At 44.8% G+C, this 19957-nt stretch overlaps 3 protein-coding genes across 3 annotated transcripts; 2 read left to right on the forward strand and 1 right to left on the reverse strand.

Moving 5' to 3' along the window:
* Positions 1 to 1413: 1413 nt before the first annotated feature.
* Positions 1414 to 5929, forward strand: Ack (activated Cdc42 kinase). Its single transcript, XM_076901378.1, has 3 exons — positions 1414 to 1964; positions 2053 to 5190; positions 5638 to 5929. The coding sequence occupies exons 1-3, from the start codon at positions 1438 to 1440 to the stop codon at positions 5735 to 5737; spliced, it is 3765 nt and encodes a 1254-aa protein (XP_076757493.1). The 5' UTR covers positions 1414 to 1437; the 3' UTR covers positions 5738 to 5929.
* Positions 5930 to 10541: 4612 nt separating this feature from the next.
* Positions 10542 to 15188, forward strand: LOC143427325 (uncharacterized). Its single transcript, XM_076901364.1, has 5 exons — positions 10542 to 10799; positions 11885 to 12048; positions 14750 to 14831; positions 14897 to 14946; positions 15025 to 15188. Exons 1-5 carry the CDS (start codon positions 10546 to 10548, stop codon positions 15186 to 15188), a joined length of 714 nt encoding a protein of 237 aa, XP_076757479.1. The 5' UTR covers positions 10542 to 10545.
* A 1163-nt stretch (positions 15189 to 16351) lies between these two features.
* Positions 16352 to 17125, reverse strand: LOC143427205 (uncharacterized). Its single transcript, XM_076901135.1, has 4 exons — positions 17057 to 17125; positions 16726 to 16981; positions 16459 to 16616; positions 16352 to 16396 (listed from the first exon to the last, which is right to left on the reverse strand). The coding sequence occupies exons 1-4, from the start codon at positions 17123 to 17125 to the stop codon at positions 16352 to 16354; spliced, it is 528 nt and encodes a 175-aa protein (XP_076757250.1).
* Positions 17126 to 19957: the final 2832 nt, after the last annotated feature.

The following is a 19957-nucleotide window of genomic DNA, read 5'->3' on the forward strand; positions in this document are numbered from 1 at the left end:
GCGCGTGGCTCACGTCGAAATTTGGAAAAAACCCGGAGGAGAGAAATGCGACGGGCACGGCGCGTATCGTGGATCGACGCGCGGCCAGACGCCTCCGCCTGAGAGGCACCGCGCTCGGGCTCGAGCGGATCGCGCGCGTGTTTTAGGTTAAACCGTTCGCGGGTGCATAACAATGCGCTGCGTGAGAAATTCGTACGGTGAAAGTCACTCGGACGCGGTGCGATCGGAATTCCGACCAAGCGAACGTTGTCGCGTGCTCCCGCCCGCTTTCTGACCGCCTTCCTCCGTCGCGGAACGTCCATCTCTTCGCGCTCGTGTATGATCGTCGCGCAGCAACCGCCGCTCGTCGAGTGGGACGGACAAAGAGAGGCAAACAGAAAAAAAAAACAACCAAAAATGCCGTAGCCGCTGGAGTGGAGATGATTCCGCTCGAGTTTCCCCGTGGCCGACGCGCGATTTCGTATAGAATTTCCACGCACCGCACATGCATCGAGGGATCGTAAACAGATTCGCTTTGCGACGAACATGCGCGCCGATGGAATGGATACGTAACTACTCTCGAGACTGTTTTCCTCCGCGTTGAAAGGTAATCGATTTTTTTTTCCTCTTTTTTTTTCACCTCCCGAAGGCTCGATCTGTTTTTCCTTGGTTCTTTTTCACGTCGGATGTGTGGCATTTTTCACTGGCCCATAACTCTTTGTCTAACTGGTTCTGATCTGTGCATTTTTTGTTGTTGTTTGTCTTTGGCCTCTTTTTCTTCTCGTGGGACTAATCGTTGCTTGATGTTTTTAGTTTTATAGCGATCAGTGAATGATTATTCGGCTGGGATCGATTTAATTGTTTTTAATGATAGGCAAGGTAAATGAAGATTGTATTGGATGTATGAGCTGGCCTGTGTGTGCGGTAACAAACTGCACTGTTGTAAAATTATTTACTCCGGCGTGTGCAATGTAAGCGCAATTTATGCCGGGCATTTTTGCATCCACAAAGCAACGCGTTGCATGGCATGTGCATGCTCCTTGCAGCTAAACATTATTTCATTTCCTGTTCAGAGGGAGACAAGAATGAATGATAAATACCATATTTGTATCATTCTACACACCCACCCAATCCTTTTATAGTAATTGTTTTGTGTCTGCTCTCAATCTCTGTTAACGCTGTGTAAACATGGGAATAAATGAAAATTAACACCGTTTAGTAGCAATTATGTTCCTTTCTCCTAACTTTCACAACATTGTAATGTTTTAATAAATAAATTATTGTGCCACTCTCTGCACTTTTTCTTCCCTCATCCTATTCAAGCTAATACTGGTAATTATTCGCTCCTATGTTTAATCTTAAATATTATATATGTATATTTAAATATTATGTATATTTGTTCTAATAATGTTTAAATAATTTATTTGTCGCTATTGCAGGTTATTAGAATAATTGAACATGGCAGATGATGAAGGTACAGAATGGCTGCAAGAATTGCTGCACGACGTTCAACTTTCACAGTTCTTTACCAGGATAAGGGACGAATTGCAAGTGACCCGGTTGCAGCATTTCGACTATGTGCAACCAGAGGATCTTGAGAAGATAGGCTTAGGGAAGCCAGGCATCAGGAGGCTACTGGATGCCGTTAAGAAGAAACGAAATATGCAATGGAAGAAAAACTTGATGACCAAGATCAGGCCTGGCAGTAGCACCAAAAGTAATAAGAAACCCTCCCAGTCTACGGTCAAAGATCCCCCGGTTCTAACTTGTCTCATCCAAGACAAAGACGTGAAATTGTCAGAGAAATTGGGAGACGGTAGCTTTGGTGTAGTGACTCTCGGAGAGTGGACTTCTCCTTCTGGCAGAGTGTTGCCAGTTGCCGTGAAAGTTTTAAAAGCGGACGCTCTAACGCAGCCGAACGTCATAGAGCAATTCGTGTCCGAGGTTCAAGCGATGCACACGTTGGATCATCACAATCTCATCAGGCATGCATACATGTTTAAAAAGAAAAGAGGAATAGGAAAACTCGCCGCTACCAGAACTGGAACTAACCCGATTATTTATTCTTTACAGATTATACGGCGTGGTGCTGTCGCAACCGATGATGATGGTGACGGAGCTCGCGCCTCTCGGCGCCCTGTTGGATTATCTTCGAAAACAGTGCGGTCAGATTTCAGTATTAACTCTGTGCAACTACGCTTTGCAAGTGGCCACTGGTATGGCGTATCTGGAAGCGAAGCGTTTTCTACACCGCGACTTGGCTTGCAGGAACGTTCTCCTGAGCTCAGTGGACAAAGTAAAGATCGGTGATTTCGGGCTGATGCGCGAATTGTCGCAGCAGGAGGACTGTTACGTAATGACTGAACACAAAAAAGTGCCGTTCCCATGGTGTGCACCCGAATCGTTAAAGGCGCGCAAGTTCACTCACTCGTCCGACGTGTGGATGTTCGGCGTCACATTATGGGAAATGCTCACTTTCGGGGAAGAGCCGTGGGTTGGTTTGAAAGGATCGGAGATCCTACGAAAGATCGACAAAGAGGGCGAACGACTACACGAGCCGGAAGCTACGCCACCGGACATGTATCAATTGATGCTGCGTTGCTGGGCTCGCGATCCCGACGAAAGACCAACCTTCGCCGCACTGCGATCATCCCTGACAGGGATGGTCCCAGCTGTAATGAAGGCGGTGAGCAACTTCACGATGGCTGGTAAAATGACCATAGATCAGGGTGATCAGATAGTGATCTTAGACGGTCGGCCAGAGAATTATTGGTGGAAGGGTCAGAACCAACGGACCTTCCAGATTGGGCTGTTCCCGCGTTGTTTCGTGGATCCTATGAGACGTAAACAGCCAGAAGATATCAGCAAGCCCTTGGAGAATTCTTTCATTCACACCGGTCACGGTAGACCTTTCGAGAAAAGTTGGGGTAGCCCCACGCACATCGATGACGTTTACCTCCGAAATCCTATGGAACCGCCTGACGTCGTGGGGGTTGCTGTACCTCCAGACAATCTCACGAAGGACAAATACTCGTGCGGTACACCGCGATCGCGGAAACAGTTTAATTACACCAAATTCCAAAACGATTTCGGAGCTAGCCCGATCAAGTGGATAAACTCGTCTGGTCCAAGCACCAGTCAAGAGGGTAGTTTGATAGACTTGTCACCGGAGGAGATGGTAATTACGAACGAGACGCAATCGGACACCGCTTGTCGGCGAGTGGTTAACATATTAGACGAGCCGATCGATAACATCGAACACGAGACGAGTTGGCAGGACGAGGATCCTCGAACCTACGCCAATTTCCCTGGGAACGTCGATCCAGCTTACTCAGACCCGTTCGACACGTCCTCCGTATTTATGAAGCTGCCACATTCGAGATATTACAGCCACGTTCCAGCGGACGTGAGCAGCCGATATTTCAAAACTCAGAACTACGGAAACGTGCAGAACCAAGACGCTGCTAGTAACCAGGAGAGTACAAGTTATTACACCCTAGAATCAGGCTCGGACGTGAGTCACTACTCCATAAACTTAAGCAAAGAGAGCAGAAATGACAGTATTAATCTAAACGTGAACGTGGACAGCGAGGAAAGCAACACGTACAGTCAGAATCACTACAGCGAAATCGACAAACCTAGTCCACCAATAGCGAATTGGTCGAATTGGCCGGAAGATTTGCAGAACGATGTGCAGACGTATGTAAACGTCTCCACTCGGAACCTACAAACCTCTGACGCTCCACCTCCGCCTCCTCCACCTCCTCCTCCTGTCGCTCCTAACGAGAGTCCTCCGAAACCGAAATCGAACTACGACCTGGCCCAAAGTTTGAACGAGTTGACTATTAATGTCTCACCCAAGAAGTTGGACCCTACGTTCCTAGCCGAATTAGAGAAGCACTTGGGCGAGAAAGAGGCGAGCAAGAACATGATTACCACCCAACAGAATCCGGAGTCCTCCGATCCGTACTCGTCCGTGAACAAACTGCAGGATAATACGATCCCAGCGTTAAGACCTCCCCCTCAAACGATCAAACGTAAATCACCACAGATCGACTACAGGAGCAGCAATCTGCCCAGCAAGGTTCAGAACTCCTGGCAGTCGAAAAGTACGAACATTCAACAGCCATCGCGCTCACAGCCCGAGCAACGGGTCTTAGAGACGACCACCGAGCAAATGGTGGGTCAGATCTGGCAGCAGTCACAGGCGTCTCATCTCAACGCCTACGGCAGTTCTCAGACTAATCTGAACCTGCTGCAAATCGCTCCTAGCAACGTGTCCAAGCCTAACTTGAACCACGCACAGAACTCGTTGCCAACGACTAATCAAGCCAGCCATTTCTTGACCGCTTCCATACCACCTGGTAATCACGGTATAACGCAGATCCAGAACGATCTGCAGCAAGCGCATTCGAGCAACGTGGTGGCCAAGCCTCCCAACGTGATGTTCTCCGAGCAAGTGTACGCAGAACTGAAGCAAACGGTCCCGAACCTGGACCAACTGTCCCAGAACGAGTTCAACACGCTGTACAACAAGACGGTGCAGCAGAACATTCTGCGTAACTACTACGCCGCCGGTTCGTCGACATCCACCGACCCTGCCAGCAATCTAAGTCATAGTCAGTGCTTGGACGGGGCTTCGACCAGCTCTCTGGCTCCTTCCGGCCAATCGACGAGGAGCATGTCGGGCCCGGCTCATCTCTGCGACTTCAGTCCTCATCTGAAGCAGCCGCCAGTGTACAATCCTCCACCGCCAGCCACGTGGAGCCCCATGAAGTCCGTTCAGAACGAGCTGGGACAAAGCCAGAGCGCAATGAAGTGCAATTTAACCAGCAATCTGGCCAGCAGCCCCAATCTACTTCAGCTTACGCACACAAATCCACCTCAAGAGGGCGCCATCACGTTGCAGGCATCCACCGCGAGAGCTTTGCCTCCTCAGATGACAGAGACGGTCATTAATACTCAATTAGCCCCCTCCGCGTCCGCGTACCCCTCCGGTGTCAGCCCCCCATTGACAGCCGCCTCTCAGCAGCTGGTCATGTCTCTTAACGACGAATTCCGAGCGAGCAAAGTGTTGAAGGTGCAGAGAGAGACGGTCGATGCGTCGCAACAGGAAATACTCACGGCTTTGCAGGCCACTGGTTGGGACACCAGTCAAGCTGCCAAGCAAATCCTTAAAGATAGGCAGGCCAAGGTCGAGTCCCTTGTCAGGTACGTTACGGACTGTTCTATTAGCACCTGGGCTCGGTTCGATCTCTTTGTAGACTTCGTGGAAACGGAATCGAATAGAAGATTCGTTCAACTGTAACCCGTAGTCGACGATTCCCAATAATTATCGGAACGCTTGGAAAAATACCGAATCTTCTTGCCGTGAAAGTGCTGTTTAACATTCTTCTCACTTTTTTAATTAATTGTCGAGCTGCCGCGTAGGCTTTCACATTTACAGTGTAGATCTGGCGAACACTTTCGATTTCCTTTCGATTTGTTGTAGCATTCGTGAAATTTCACCGGAATTAAACGTGTAACGTCGCGTAAGCGGCGGTAATCGTTCCGTTTATTGGAGCTTAGTACGATGCTCGGGAATATTGCCGGTTTTTAAATTGTGCAATTAGGCTGGACCAGCCGGAGAAATGATGCAATCGACTGTTGCGATTTCAGATTGGGCTTGGCGGACCGACAACAGTGCGAGGGTGCTCTGAAGCAGACTGAATACGACGTAGATTTAGCGGCTTCTCTGTTGTTAGACCAGGTTAAATGAGGACAGACGGAAAAGCGGCGCGGTCTTACTGAAGATATTGTAAAATAACTATAGCGATGTATAGGTGTTAGGTATATGTATTTATAAATGTTAGCCATACGACGCGTAAACGAGGCTACGTACCCGCGATCATAATTGATCGAGTGTCTCCTTGGATATTTGTCTTCTTTTTTGTCTTTTTTTACGTTTATTTAAAAATTCGAAGAAAATTCTGCGAAAAGATACAGAATTGCCCAAAACGATTAGCTTTTCTTTTTTTCCATTCGATTGATTGTCAAAGGAACACTTGATTGCATTCCAGAAATTGGCAAGAGAAATTCGTGAAGCAATTGGCGAGCTTCCGTAACGAGTCGTATCCTCGAGTTTCTAGAAAGTATATACTGCTTTTGGGCCAGCGTGTAACTGCGACATCGACGGGGGTTGCTTTACGACGAGGGTGTGTTCGGGGGAGTTTAACGATTCTGGAGGTATCGTATGTGTTACGATTTTTTTAAAACGTCAATCACGTGCTTCTCGTGAAAAAGGGTGTAATTTGTATTAATTATTTTACTCTACGAAAATACTCTACCATATTGGTCCTTTGGACGAGTAAATGCTTTCGAGAAATATGAAAGGACAACAAATTCAACGCCTCGTGTTAAAATAGTAATCGAAATTTTGATGCTCAATTAAGCGGATCGATTAATTACTGTACTCATCTATGGTGCGATTCTCGTAAGACATGATATGTGGGCTAAATATCTTTTTAAATTTCATTTTCGTACACAACACTTTTTGTTATTACACCATAAATGAAAGCAATTACTTCGTTCGATCCTCTGTTCGTTGGAATCTGAAACTTTTCCCGCCGACAATCGACTCTGTAATTAGCAGTACGTGACCGGAAGTGAAACGAGTCATCGAGGGCCAGACGCGTCCTTTGGAATTCCATGTGGAACCGCGAACTCTTCTGCTGCCGCTCTTTCATGCATATTTATGACAGTATTCCCGTGAAAGTGCTCGTAAACGGCTACGTTTTTATGATTAAATTCCGCGGGAATATAGTGGGGGTAAATAGAAATCGATGGTATCATCGATGCACGAGACGTAAATTAGATTAGCGCAAGAACAATGAAGCGACAGTGCTTGAAAACAAATAACCTCCTTTGTTCCAACTTTGTTTTACGCTATTTCTACTTGGCTTCGCTGTTCCCAGGCTCCATTGAAAGAGAAAAAAAAATCCGCTACTATTGAAAATTCAAAGTCGATTCGTCGCCGCGAACAGCTTCAGGTCCCATCGCTCGAAAGCAGAAGCACTTAATTCTGAAAACGGCAGAATTTCAGTTCGCCAACTACGTTTCGTCAATCCCGGTTGCATCGCGGATACTCGAAGGCAGCCTCGCGCAGAAGCAAAAACTCGGATCTGAAATAGTCGCAGCCTTATACGACACGGAGTCACGCTGCACATGGCTGTCGAGTAAAAGCGACGCAATCGCGTCTGACGAAACCGTCACAGTCCGATAAGTGTACGTGTACATGTGTATAAAAACGACTCGATGGTTAGAAGAGGGGAAAGATTGCCAAGTAGCGAGGAACGTTGAATTTGTAACTGTGATATGTGTTACTAAAGGCTCTAGGCGGAACCATTCAGAGATTTGCAGAAAGAGAGAGAGAGAGAGAGAGGGAGAGAGGGAGAGAGAAAGAGAAAGAGAGAAAGAAATAGAGAGAAAAAAAATTTTCCTTTTCTCTATCGTCCTTTTTTTTAAGGATAGAGATACAACGGCTAGATCAATCTAATCGTTCAACGTCAGAAGTGTACATAGGTGTTTTTAGCGACTGAGTTAAGCATACACAATTCTTCTTCTTTTTTTTTTCTTTGTAGCCAATAGCGCGGCCAGGGTGGGTTTAAAGATATTTAACTATAATCGAAACGCGTGCTTGTACGTTTCGCCTAACTTTCACGGTCGTGTTATTGTCTTAATGTAGAAAGGAACCAAATGGCTAGCTTGGTTTTCGAATTTCCTTTGATTTTGATCTCTGCGTGACACTTAAAATTATCGAAAGCGTGAGAGAAATTTCCGTTTAAGAAGGAAACTACAAAGAAAACAGGATTAACGGGAGTGTTAGGGTAGATTTGTGATTCCTTTCTGCATGGCACGTGTGTCCGATCGCGCATCAGAGACACGCATGGAACGCTGCGAGCGGCCGCGATGAGAGCCAGCTCGTCCCTATTTTTTGAACGCCAGTCGAAAATTCATATCTATTTTTTTAAGCGAGATTCGAATAGCGAACGAAGAAAAGCGGTAGAGGCAGAAACGCTCGCGGCGTTCCCTGTTTGCGTATCGCGATCGGACGGGATCTTGCCCGATCGGTCGCGCCTCGACGCCTCGCAGCGGCGCGCGATTCTAGTTGATTAACGAAAGTTTCGGCCCGTGCAAGATAAATCCGCGGGACGCGCCGAGATCGAGCGAAACAGGCTCTCTAATTTATTCTCCGGAAGTCGATCCTATTCCTAACCTCTTTAACTTAATGTCCACGTGACGCTGGGAGCCTGCGTGTATAATGGCTGCCGTCGTGGATCGAGAAAATGTTCGATATATCACAAATAAAATGTAAATGACTAGAACCAGGATTTCCTTCGTTTACATAACGGCTAGAAAAAAGAAGAGAAAGAAAACGCTGTTACTATAGTTGTACATAACAGTAGGATATATGGAGTGTGGTACACCTTGTTGGGAGGGTTGGGCGAGATGTTTACACGGAACAGTGCACAAGTCAGCGCGGATCGTTTAGAGTATAAGCTAGCTATATTTTAGTGATAGTTCGTAGACGTTAATTGTGGTGGCGATGCCAGAAAATGCTCGGTGTGACTACAGAGTAAAGTTTCGATCCTATTTTGAGCGTTCATCTAGGTTTAGTAGACGTAGCGACGACCGTAGTGGATCTCAACTGATTTGTGCGCCAGGAAATCTATTCGCTGGGCTTTCAAATCGCCGGAGATTATCGCTAAATGTGTTACAGCCAGTCAATACTAGCGTTAAGCGTGCCCAATTACGATCCTGTTGTACAGAACACCCTAGTATCTCTCTCCGTCTCGAAGCCCGTTCGATTTGGCCAGAAGTATCGCCACCAATCGATTCTGATCGAGAACACCTGTCTCGAGGCATCTCGTGGGTTAAACGTTGCAGAGTTTCGAACGCGATAAGGATCTGCGGATGCTCGCGATGGAACAGGAACACGATAGGCGATCGAGAAAGCAACGCGGACGGAAACGTCCAAGGCGTGCCGAACTCATTGTGCACCGCGATTCCGGCTTTCTAGCGGTTTCAGTTTTCGATAGACCGGATCGCGGAACCGATATGAATATTCACGAGCCCGAACGGAAAGTAAAACCGCCTCCACGGAGAGGCGTACGACCTGGTCGCGTTCGCAGACGGAAGAGCAGGGGCGCGAACGATAGGATTACACCGATTCCTCCTTTTTCCTCGTTTATTTGTGATTATCGAAACTGTCTTCGCAATCGACCTTGTAACGTCTAATTAGTTTTTAAATCAGCATCCACTGCTGTTCATTTGTGATCGTAGCGTTATTGTTTTACAGCTGCCTTGTGATTGATTGAACCTTCGATTGTATTACCGATTAATTATATTTTGTATACTGATCTCACGATGGTTTTCCTTCTCCTCACCAGATCAGCGTCTCTCGTGCCCCGCGGGGCGAAATTCCGTCCGCTGTCCACCACCTTTTAGAGGCGGTTGAATTCTCGATTGCGCAATTTCGCGCCAGTCGTGTCGGTTCCGGGCGAACGACGCAACGTTTCTTCCCTTCCAGAGACCGTCGTTAGCGCAGTTTAATTGACTCGCCCGAGGTGATGGGAGACAGATCTCTGCTCCACTCGACGTAATTAAACGGAATCAGGTTGCCGATCGTCGCTTCAAATGGCCAATGAAAGTGTATGGCGCAATTATCCAGCGTACGGGAAGTTCGACTGGTGGTTGAAAGAAATAACCAGTAATTGGAAAAATGTTAACCTCGACGGTTCTTTTCGTTGCAGATACCTCTCAGACGTAACGGCAACGAAAATTGAACTCTATTCACACGGAAATGAATGAAAGGTACATAATATTTTCGAAGATTGGTCGAATTTTCGATCTCATCGTCTGACCGCTATTCTCTTCTTTCTCCGTCAAGCGTCAAGCCCAGCGTGGATTCGAAGAACGACGAAATCTGCTCAGTAAAAGTCTTTCAAGCAAGGCTTCCTCGAACGAGACGCTTTTTAAAACGCAATCACACATGTGATTACAGAGGTGCACGAACGCGATGCACCAGCTCCAGAAGAAGGTGGGGTAGCGCAGGCGTGAAAGTCCTCGGTTTCACTTGTCTTCGAAGAGATCTACCTGTCGTGTAGTAGGAGAGGAAAACAGTGAACCTCGCAGGTCGAAGTTGCTCGAACGAATCCAGAAGCGAAATCGTGCTCGCGCCGCGCACAATGCGCCTCCTCGATCGACCGGAAACGGACAAGCTCGCTCTCGCTGCGAACGTGCCGCGAACGAACTGGAGTTGAAGCTGAACGGATCGCCAGCCGTGACACAATACACAACCTGTGCTGTTCTCGTGCGCGAAGGGACGATTACTTAAAAACCCAACGAAGGGTTAACACAGTTTCATTCGAGATATATGATTGTTTAAATTTCGTTTCTACCGCACACGGTAATCGAATACTCCCTCAGAATAGTCGTTCAAGTTACCCAAAGTAAATCGTTTAAAACTCGACGCACAACCCTCCACGCGACGAAATACACGGATACTTGATAGAGGAAAGCCAGAAGATGAAAGTGCCGCCAGAGTCGTCGATATATTGGGACTCGATCGGTTCCCATCGCTCGACTTCCGTTGGTAGCTCTGGGGACGCGTACAGCTCCGGAAGTGCCAGCAGACACTACGTGGACCCGTGGGATCTCGAGAACTACGCGTACCTGCGTCGACATAGCGTCGCTGGTCTGACGCAGCATCAGCCATCGCGACATCATCGACGTCCAAGCTATCGACTGTCCCAAGAGACACGTGCCCACTCGGAATATTGGTGAGCGATCAGGATCGACTCGAAATTCCCACAAAATACGACGGATTATCTGCATTCTGTTGTGCAGGATCATTTTTAGGAGAGGTTAAAGTATTCGCGAGGATTTTGACGATCTGATCGATGTTTAGGGTCGACGGTATACGAAGTGTGTCTAAGTGGTAATTTTATTCGGACACTGACCGTGGCTAACGTAGTTTAAACTTTGGTAATCAAGCGAGAAGCAGTGGTTTTTGCGTGACGGAGCCATTAGTCTAATAGCGATTATCCTCGTAGTTTTACGCCAGGGGTGCAATCGAACGGAAAGTTGAACATTGATCGTTGGTTACCCAACGTGTAATTAGTTTCTTGTGTAGTTGCATGTTCGTTTTCGTTCATAGTCTGTTTAACCCAATATATTATCCGCGCTTCGCAATCGGCCCAAGAAAGATCGTATCGGTGGGTGCAAAGTAGGGCGCCATGTTCTTGAGCGTTGCTCTTGCGTGGTGTTATTTATTAAACTTCGCGCACGTTCACTCGATTCGCCGAGGAACTACGCCTCTTTTATTCCTCGCAACCACGCACACTTCGTAGTCGTGTTACCAAAAAAAGAAAAGTGGCGACTCTGATCGAAGAAGGAAATTTCTTCCTGAGAAACGAAAGACACGCGTGCAGTTCGCGCCGCGTGATTCCAGCCAGTACAAAGTACAATTCCGCAGTAATTTAATTGCCGGAAAGAGACACTTCCTTCGATCGTAATGGGCGTCCGTCAGCGATCCGACCCGGTGCATTGAACCCTCGTAACGCCATTTAAATCGATCATTCGGATCGAGCCTGGTGAAAGTCGAAATCGTTCGAGTCTCGCTAATGGCTTATTAATTTAACGAAGAACCAAATTTTGGACGCGATAGATAAGAATTCCTCGAGGGCCATACCACTGTCAGCCATTTGTAAAATATCGTTGCTCAACCTATTCCATTGTCTTACTGCCCTAAAAAAATTGTTACCACTTCCTATATTTTAATTTCGAAGAAATCAGCGTGCACGTGGTAAAAATGCACGCGAATGTTTTGCAAACGCGTGGCAAAAGAAGAGAACGAACGTTACAGGTACTCGACGAGAGAGCCTGGCTACGACGCGCCTGCTTTTGTGGAGGAATTGTATTGTGGACCAGCCAGGCCAGGGAACAATAGTTGCTACTATCATCAGCCAATCTACGAGGACGAGGTACCGGATTACGTCGCCCCGTTTCCGGTCTACGCGCCTCTCTCCGGTAAGATTAATTGCTCGTTCCCCGACGGTCCTCGCCAGCTATCGAATCGAGGCCTCCCCGGTAAATTAGACACGGGAACAACAGAAATTGTTTCCAACAGGAAAGTAAACCGACTTCGCTCGTACGGTTCTCTGGTAACCAAAGTACTTTGCCTGGAGTACTTACTCTGCCGCAACTTCGACCTAATTAACGATATTCCAATAGGTAATCCCACGTCAGATAACTCTACGATCGCCTATCTGATTCGTAGCCTATTGTCGAACGGTAAAGGCTACACGACTGTGCGATTAAAAAAGGAATAGATGAATCTGAAAGATAGATGCGAGGTTAAGTCACTTCGGATGATCTGTGGTCTCTGATCGTTCGCATTCCTTTTGTTTTCCAGAAACGGGAAGCGGCTCAGTCCGCGAGCAAAACGCATTCGTGTCGCGTTCGAGTGTTCCCAACAGTGAGAACGTTGGTTATCGTTGCTAAACTGGAATGATTTGCCTCGAAACGAGTCTCGCGCGCCAGACGTGCTCCACTTCGATCTGGACCTTGAGACCAGAAGTTCTAGGTCCACCTGTTTGATCTGCAATTATTTCGATACAGAAGCGGACAGAGCACTGTGATACAGATTTTCTCTCGCTTTCACTCGACCAATATTCAGCTCGCCGCGTTTTTTTCCTGGTACCAACTGGCTTTCCTAGTTCCTCTTCACCAGCGAGGAATATTCGCAAAGTGGTTCCACAGGAAGGACTATTTTTTTCTGCCTGTTAGCTAATCTTATTGGTCTCTGAAGATAAACGTCTCGATCGAAGAAAAACGAACACGAAGAGATCGATGTAGGCATATTTTTTGTAGATCCACGAAAGTAAATATCACGCTTAACCTGGATACGATATCCTGAATCTCTCTCTTCCTTGGAGTCGATTAAAAATGAGAGGAACACACGCAATTCGGATTACAGTTGATTATAAGTGTAAACCAGGGATCGCGTGATACGAAACCGCAGATCGCGGTTTTCACAACGTTAATTGATATTCCTGCGCGCAGCGAGACTCGATTGCGCGCAGTCATTCGAAGATGTTATGCAACCGGTGCGTTGCATCGCGTAGCGCACGTGCCAACGCCCGAGGAACGGCGCTTCCGTTTTGGGCCCGGTTCAGGAATCCCATTAATGGTCAAGTTATGGGAGACTGGACCTTGCTGGGGCATGAAATCTACCGATTCCTTGTAGCGTTGCGCAATCGCGCATTCCGCTCGTTCTTACGCACTTGAGGCTGCGCTTCGTGTGCACTCGTTCGACTCGCGCAGCCGACGAGATCCTTGCTTTTATTTCCATCATCTTGCGTTACGCGCGTCTCCTCGCTTCTTTGGGCCCAGCTGTCCACTGATACCAGTTGGTACTCTTAACATCTGGTTTTTACTCATCTGCTTTCACCTACCTCGAAAGTATGCGCGCATTTTTAACGCTCGTAATCTACGTTTAGGTATGGACGAGTGGCTGTAATGGTTCATTGATATTTGTTGCACAGTTATGCCTGTTGGGCGTGCCTCGAAAGTGACTGGTGGAAATAGAATTGGATTAGAAGTGATTGTAGAGTAAAAGGGAGTCGGTATGTCGTTCGAGCGGGACAGTTTCTCCCTTCCGCGAGATGTTAAAGGACAGAGGATTGGAATTCGACAGGGTGAGTGGTAACCAGCGCTTCTTTTCGTTGACAGAGTCTTGTGAGGCTAATTAGACTGAACGAATCGATACCACGCGATACGATCGATGTCGTAGAATTTTTATCGCGGTTCGTCACGTGTTGCGGCAACCCGACCACGATTTCTATCGTGTCCTAGAAAGTCCCTAGCACGCGGCGCTAGTGTCGCCAGCGTCCTCGCGCGACTTTGACACGCAATTATTATTGTTTTCAGCTGCTTTCGAACGCCTCTGCTTTCACCTGCGCGAGAGAATAGATCCTCCGCGAACATCCACTCGAGAAAACAACCGAGAACTCATAAATGATACGTGTACGGTTATATAAACGGTCGATTTGAGCGCACCACTTTCCCGATAATTCCGAAACCGACCGGTTACCATCGATCATCGCGAGCCGATTGCGTCAAAAAGAGAATTGGAAAAGCGATTCCACTTTCACGAGACACGGCTGCGTTATTTGAAAAATCCACAGCTCTCTAAGAGCCGCGTCTGAAAGCCATCGAACGAAATTTCACGTGTCATCGCGATTTCCACTCGTCCTCGTTCCAAATCACGCGACCCTGCGTCTTCAGCGACGCGAAGAAAAGAACGAAGGCGTTTTGTGGGCGACGAATCCGCACCTTCGTTGGATTTGAGTCAACCTCGAACGCAAACGACTTATCGTAATCAGGTCGTTTTGCAGATCGTGCGAATTGGACCAATACGTCTGACCATGGATCGTTCGATACTACTCGCTCGACGAAGTAATCACCTTATTCGTATCGCGCGCGCTTGTAATTCGATTTCTTCACGGAAATCGATCTTCCTACGGATAAACGAGCGGAACATCGGATGCGTTTAAGCTTCGAGAAAGTTACTGTTGTTGGAAAAAAAAATTGAATCGCGTGCGAAGTTTTATCAGCTACTTTCTCTTGGGAATTGATCGTTTGTTTTTAGCCGTAATTACGCTCGTCGGTTTTTGTACGAGGTTTATTAAGTTCTCTACGAGCCAGACGGCTCCCCGGTGTGTTTCAGACGTGAGACACGGTGAATTCATGGAAGACCACAGGCGATCCAGGCACAGATGCAAGTCGAGTTACGTCAGAGACGTTCACAGGTATTGTTCAACCGTTTCTCGAGCGCGCTTTTGGAAAATGTAACTTGTCATTGTCTTTTTTTAAGATCCGCCAGCGTCGACACGAGTCTTCTACCGATGGATTCCATAGAATTAGGTGGGACGGTCGTATTGTTGCGTTTTCTTGAAATTTCTTTTGTGGTTCGAGTTTTCTGAGTGGCATTCTTTCACGCAGATATCCCAGAGTATCGTTCGAGGCAGGATTATCGACCGATGGAGCCAGAGAAGTACATGGTGCAGATCGTGCCATCGCCGCATCTCGATCTGAACACGTACGGACACTTGAAAATCGATTACACGAACAGCTGGAACTCGCTGAATCGGAAAATAAGCAAATAATTGGGCACCAACGCGCTTCGCAAAGGAAACATGGAATTCTTGCACAGACTCACTTCGAATACCTTCTATTTATGTAATATATACATTATTTAAACAGTGTTAGAATCGAACCAAAAATTATTTTTAGTTTAACTTAAACGAGCGCACGAGAAACTTTCGGCTCGTGGACAGAGTATATCAATGTCACTTTATATTATTCGACGTGTGGCTAACAATACTGTATTCATTTTATAAATCGTGTATATCTTGAACGATATCGATCATAGTTTCCCCGTCCTCGTGAAACAATTTCCTCTTTTTCATCCGAGTTGGACTCTCGTTCCCGATCGCCTCGTCAGCCGCCTGAGAATCGTCATCAGCTCTTTGTATGTCCAACTTTGGCCATCTACAATTATTATCTTATTCTACGAGACCGATACAATTATCCAATAAGCGTCATTCAATAGCAAAATTGTACTTAAAGCAAGAAGCGCCATTTTTCACCGATGTTTTCGCACGCCTCCTCTTTTTGGGTTCGCCCTGCGTAATCGAGAAAACGAAGAAGAATTCTTCTGAATAAAATACAGAATTCTATAATTGTGCGAATTGTTGTAAAGGGTGATTCACTACTCGTGTGACAAAAGTTTGAACTTATCTCAGGAGACAAAACTTGTAAATTACGAAAACTTTGATCTCCTATTTAATTAATTATTTTTAGACGTGGGGGGCAGCAAATGCCAAAAAAACTTCTTTACTCGCTTCTGCTTCTCTTTCTTTCTCTCTGCTGCTCTCTCTCATCTTGATTACAAAATTTTAAAGTACCGCTAATCAAATAAAGAAATTCCTTAGTTTGATTAAATTATGTCTGCCGCTTTAGAGGTAAGAGAGAGAAAGATATATAAGAAAGCTATAAGAAAGAGTGAGACAGATATTACCTACCCTACTCAAGAACCCCTGGCGCTATCTCTGTAAAAAGTGCTCAAACTGGTCGCACAGCGTTATCGACAGCGAAGTAAACTACTTGAAACTACTATCGCCATCTTCCAAAAAGGAAGTGAAACTAGTCAGGCATTAGTTTCATTACTTTTCGAAGAGATGGCGCCAGAGGTTCTAGAATAGAGTCCCTATCATCTGTCTTACTCTTTCTTATAGCTTTTTTATATATCTTTCTCTCTCTCTTACCTCTAAAGCGGGAGATATACTTCATTTGATTCTTTCTGCAGTGTCAGCTGTAAAAATTTGTCATACGAGTAGTGAATCTCCTTGTATAGAATTAAGAATATTTAATTACAATAGTGGAACCCTGTTTCGCGGTCTGCAGTAACATTTTGTATCTCTGTACTTCGTCAGAGTGCTGTTGCTTTAATATTCGTAAATCCTCGCCGTGTTTCTCTTCTTGCATCAACAGCTGTGCTGTCAACACTTCTATTTGGTCTTGCAGTCTACAGACTTCATTAAAAAGGTAATTTCAATCATTAAATTATAGTCATTCGTAATGAAATGAAGGATGAACAGTGCTTTAGTGTCAACAGATAAAGTAACTGATTATTAATTATACTTTCGTCGTCGTTTCTGTTATGATCAGTGTTGATCAATCGCAAGCGGTCGCACTGTTCCTTCAATTCTTCGACTGTTTTACGAAGATCGTTATTCTCTGCTCGCAATTTCTCAGTAATTGATTTGTATCTCTTATCGAGAAGTAAATAAGATTGCGAAAACTTTTCTAAAGCTCCTTGCTTTGCCGCAGAACGTTCTTCTTCCGCTGATATTCGCTCTCCTTGCAAGTCGCAATAAGTTTGCAGCAGTTGATAGGCCTGTGAAATTTTGTAAATGTGTAGAAACGTGTTCTTTTTTTACTTTCAAAGGTAGAATGAATGAATTTAGCCTACGTCTCGAATTCGCGTGAATTCATCGAGAATCTGACACAATTCGCTGTTCACGTATTCTTCCTGTGCCATTTTGAAACTTTCTGAGCTTTTGAAATACTGTGAGAGCGGAATCAAGACAATTCTATACTTTGTTAAAGAAATTTTCTTCTTGGGATTATATACAGTAGGAAAAATGATTTTTCAGGGACTGATACGTGTTTAACGCTGATTTGTCGGTGCGAAACAAACTTTTATGATTTAAAATTAAAATATTATCTTATGAGACTGTGCTCTCGTGCTCGACATTAACGATCGAGTACGAAGCTACAAATTTTGATATTTCTATTAGAATTTGCATTGAATTCCACCAAGTAAGTCAATAAAATCAAAACGTACTAATGTTACGTTTGTATTTGATATGTAATAATGTATATATGTGTTCAATACATACGTTAATTAGATAAAATAATTACAAAGATCCTGTTTCCAGATGCTGACGATCTAGGACGATCGATAGACGATCCTAAAGAAGAGCTAGGAATTCCCTCAGCAATGGTCATCAACTTCCCAATTAGAAGAAAAGCATTTCAAGACATAATTTAATCGACATTATGCATTATTTTATATCTATTTATTACAAATTAATATAAATTAGTACCGTAAGTGGATTTATAATGATAACTTGTAATAATTAGCTTGTAAGAACACCTCTACATGTTGTACATTAATAAGAATGCATAATAAACCATTAAGCAGTGTTAATTATCTGTTTAAACAATTAATAACCTGTCTAGCAATCCTAGAGAAACCAGTCCCAGTCCTTAAGCGAGATAAAACTCGTAAAAAATAATCCCACACCCGATTAAACTACTTGCATGTACCAAATTTAGCAATTCGGATACCTCCTCGCATATCATATTCTCCTGATACAAAGTCCAAAAATCGGGTTCTCGAATGAAAAATCTCTAAAAGCTGACAATTCCTGGAAAATGACGTCACTTTCTAGAATCGCCAGAATTCCAGGAATTCTCGATGACGTCATTTCCAAGAAGTGGCACGTTCGGATACCTCCTATGACGTCATGTTCTCCTGATACATTGCCGATTTTTCGAACAAAATCTCGAAAATCCGACTTTGTATCAGGAGAACATGACGTCATAGGAGGTATCCGAATAGTGCCAGTTCTTGGAAATGACGTCATCGGGAATTCCTGGAATTTCGGCGATTCTTGGAAGTGACGTCATTTTCCTAGAAGTGGCACGCATACCTCCTCACTACTTATGTTCTCCTGATACATTTCCGATTTTTCGACCAAAATCTCGAAAATCCGACTTTGTATCAGGAGAACATGACGTCATAGGAGGTATCCGAATAGTGCCAGTTCTTGGAAATGACGTCATCGGGAATTCCTGGAATTTCGGCGATTCTTGGAAGTGACGTCATTTTCCTAGAAGTGGCACGCATACCTCCTCATATGTTATGTTCTCCTGATACAAAGTCGGATTTTCAAGATTTTGGTCGAAAAATCGGAAATGTATCAGGAGAATATAAGTAGTGAGGAGGTATGCGTGCCACTTCTAGGAAAATGACGTCACTTCCAAGAATCGCCAAAATTCCAGGAATTCTCGATGACGTCATTTCCAAGAACTGGCACTATTCGGATACCTCCTATGACGTCATGTTCTCCTGATACAAAGTCGGATTTTTCAAGATTTTGGTCGAAAAATCGGAAATGTATCAGGAGAATATAAGTAGTGAGGAGGTATGCGTGCCACTTCTAGGAAAATGACGTCATTTCCAAGAATCGCCAAAATTCCTGGAATTCTCGATGACGTCATTTCCAAGAACTGGCACTATTCGGATACCTCCTATGACGTCATGTTCTCCTGATACATTGCCGATTTTTCGAACAAAATCTTGAAAATCCGACTTTGTATCAGGAGAACATAAGTAATGAGGAGGTATGCGTGCCACTTCTAGGAAAATGACGTCACTTCCAAGAATCGCCAAAATTCCTGGAATTCTCGATGACGTCATTTCCAAGAACTGGCACTATTCGGATACCTCCTATGACGTCATGTTCTCCTGATACAAAGTCGGATTTTCGAGATTTTGTTCGAAAAATCGGAAATGTATCAGGAGAACATAAGTAGTGAGGAGGTATCCGAATAGTGCCACTTCTTGGAAATGACGTCATCGAGAATTCCTGGAATTCTGGCTATTCTAGGAAGTGACGTCATTTTCCAGGAATTGCCAGCTTATAGAGATTTCTCGATCGAGAACCCGATTTTCGGACTTTGTATCAGGAGAATATAATATGCGAGGAGGTATCCGAAAAAAGCGCGGGAAATTCAAATTTCAGAAATGGGTATCTCGATCGAGAAACTTACAGCTATCTTATTCTAATTTATGAAAATTATAAGGAAAATGGAATGGAAGTGGATAGAAGTTGCGGTAAATGATAAGAATGTGTTCTGTTTGCTTTAAATAATTAGTTTATTTAAATAAATTATTACAATATACAATAAATTACAATTGAACGTCACTTTATAACAATACTTATAGCTATAATATAATACTTGGTATATCTGACATTATAATTAAGTACAGTAACTGGTACAGTAATAGTAATTACAATATGCTTAAAACTAATAAATAATGGAATAAAATAAGTAGTATAACCCGTGAATGTATCGTATGCATCAGATTCTTGTTCTTCAGTTTCCATTGTTCCTTGGAAGTCCCTTCGTCTCTTCTGTATCATCTGTATCATCTTTTGTATCATCTGTAGCAGAAAACGAAATGATTAGTTTAATCAGTATAATTTAATTCAATTAATATGTAGAGGAAGGATAACGTTTGAATATAATGGAATGATGGGCAAGTTTCGCGCTATCTGTTCAGGAAGCGCTGAAACTGATC

This window comes from Xylocopa sonorina, chromosome 9, assembly GCF_050948175.1.
Source record: "Xylocopa sonorina isolate GNS202 chromosome 9, iyXylSono1_principal, whole genome shotgun sequence".
In the NCBI taxonomy this organism is placed as follows: Eukaryota; Metazoa; Arthropoda; class Insecta; order Hymenoptera; family Apidae; genus Xylocopa; species Xylocopa sonorina.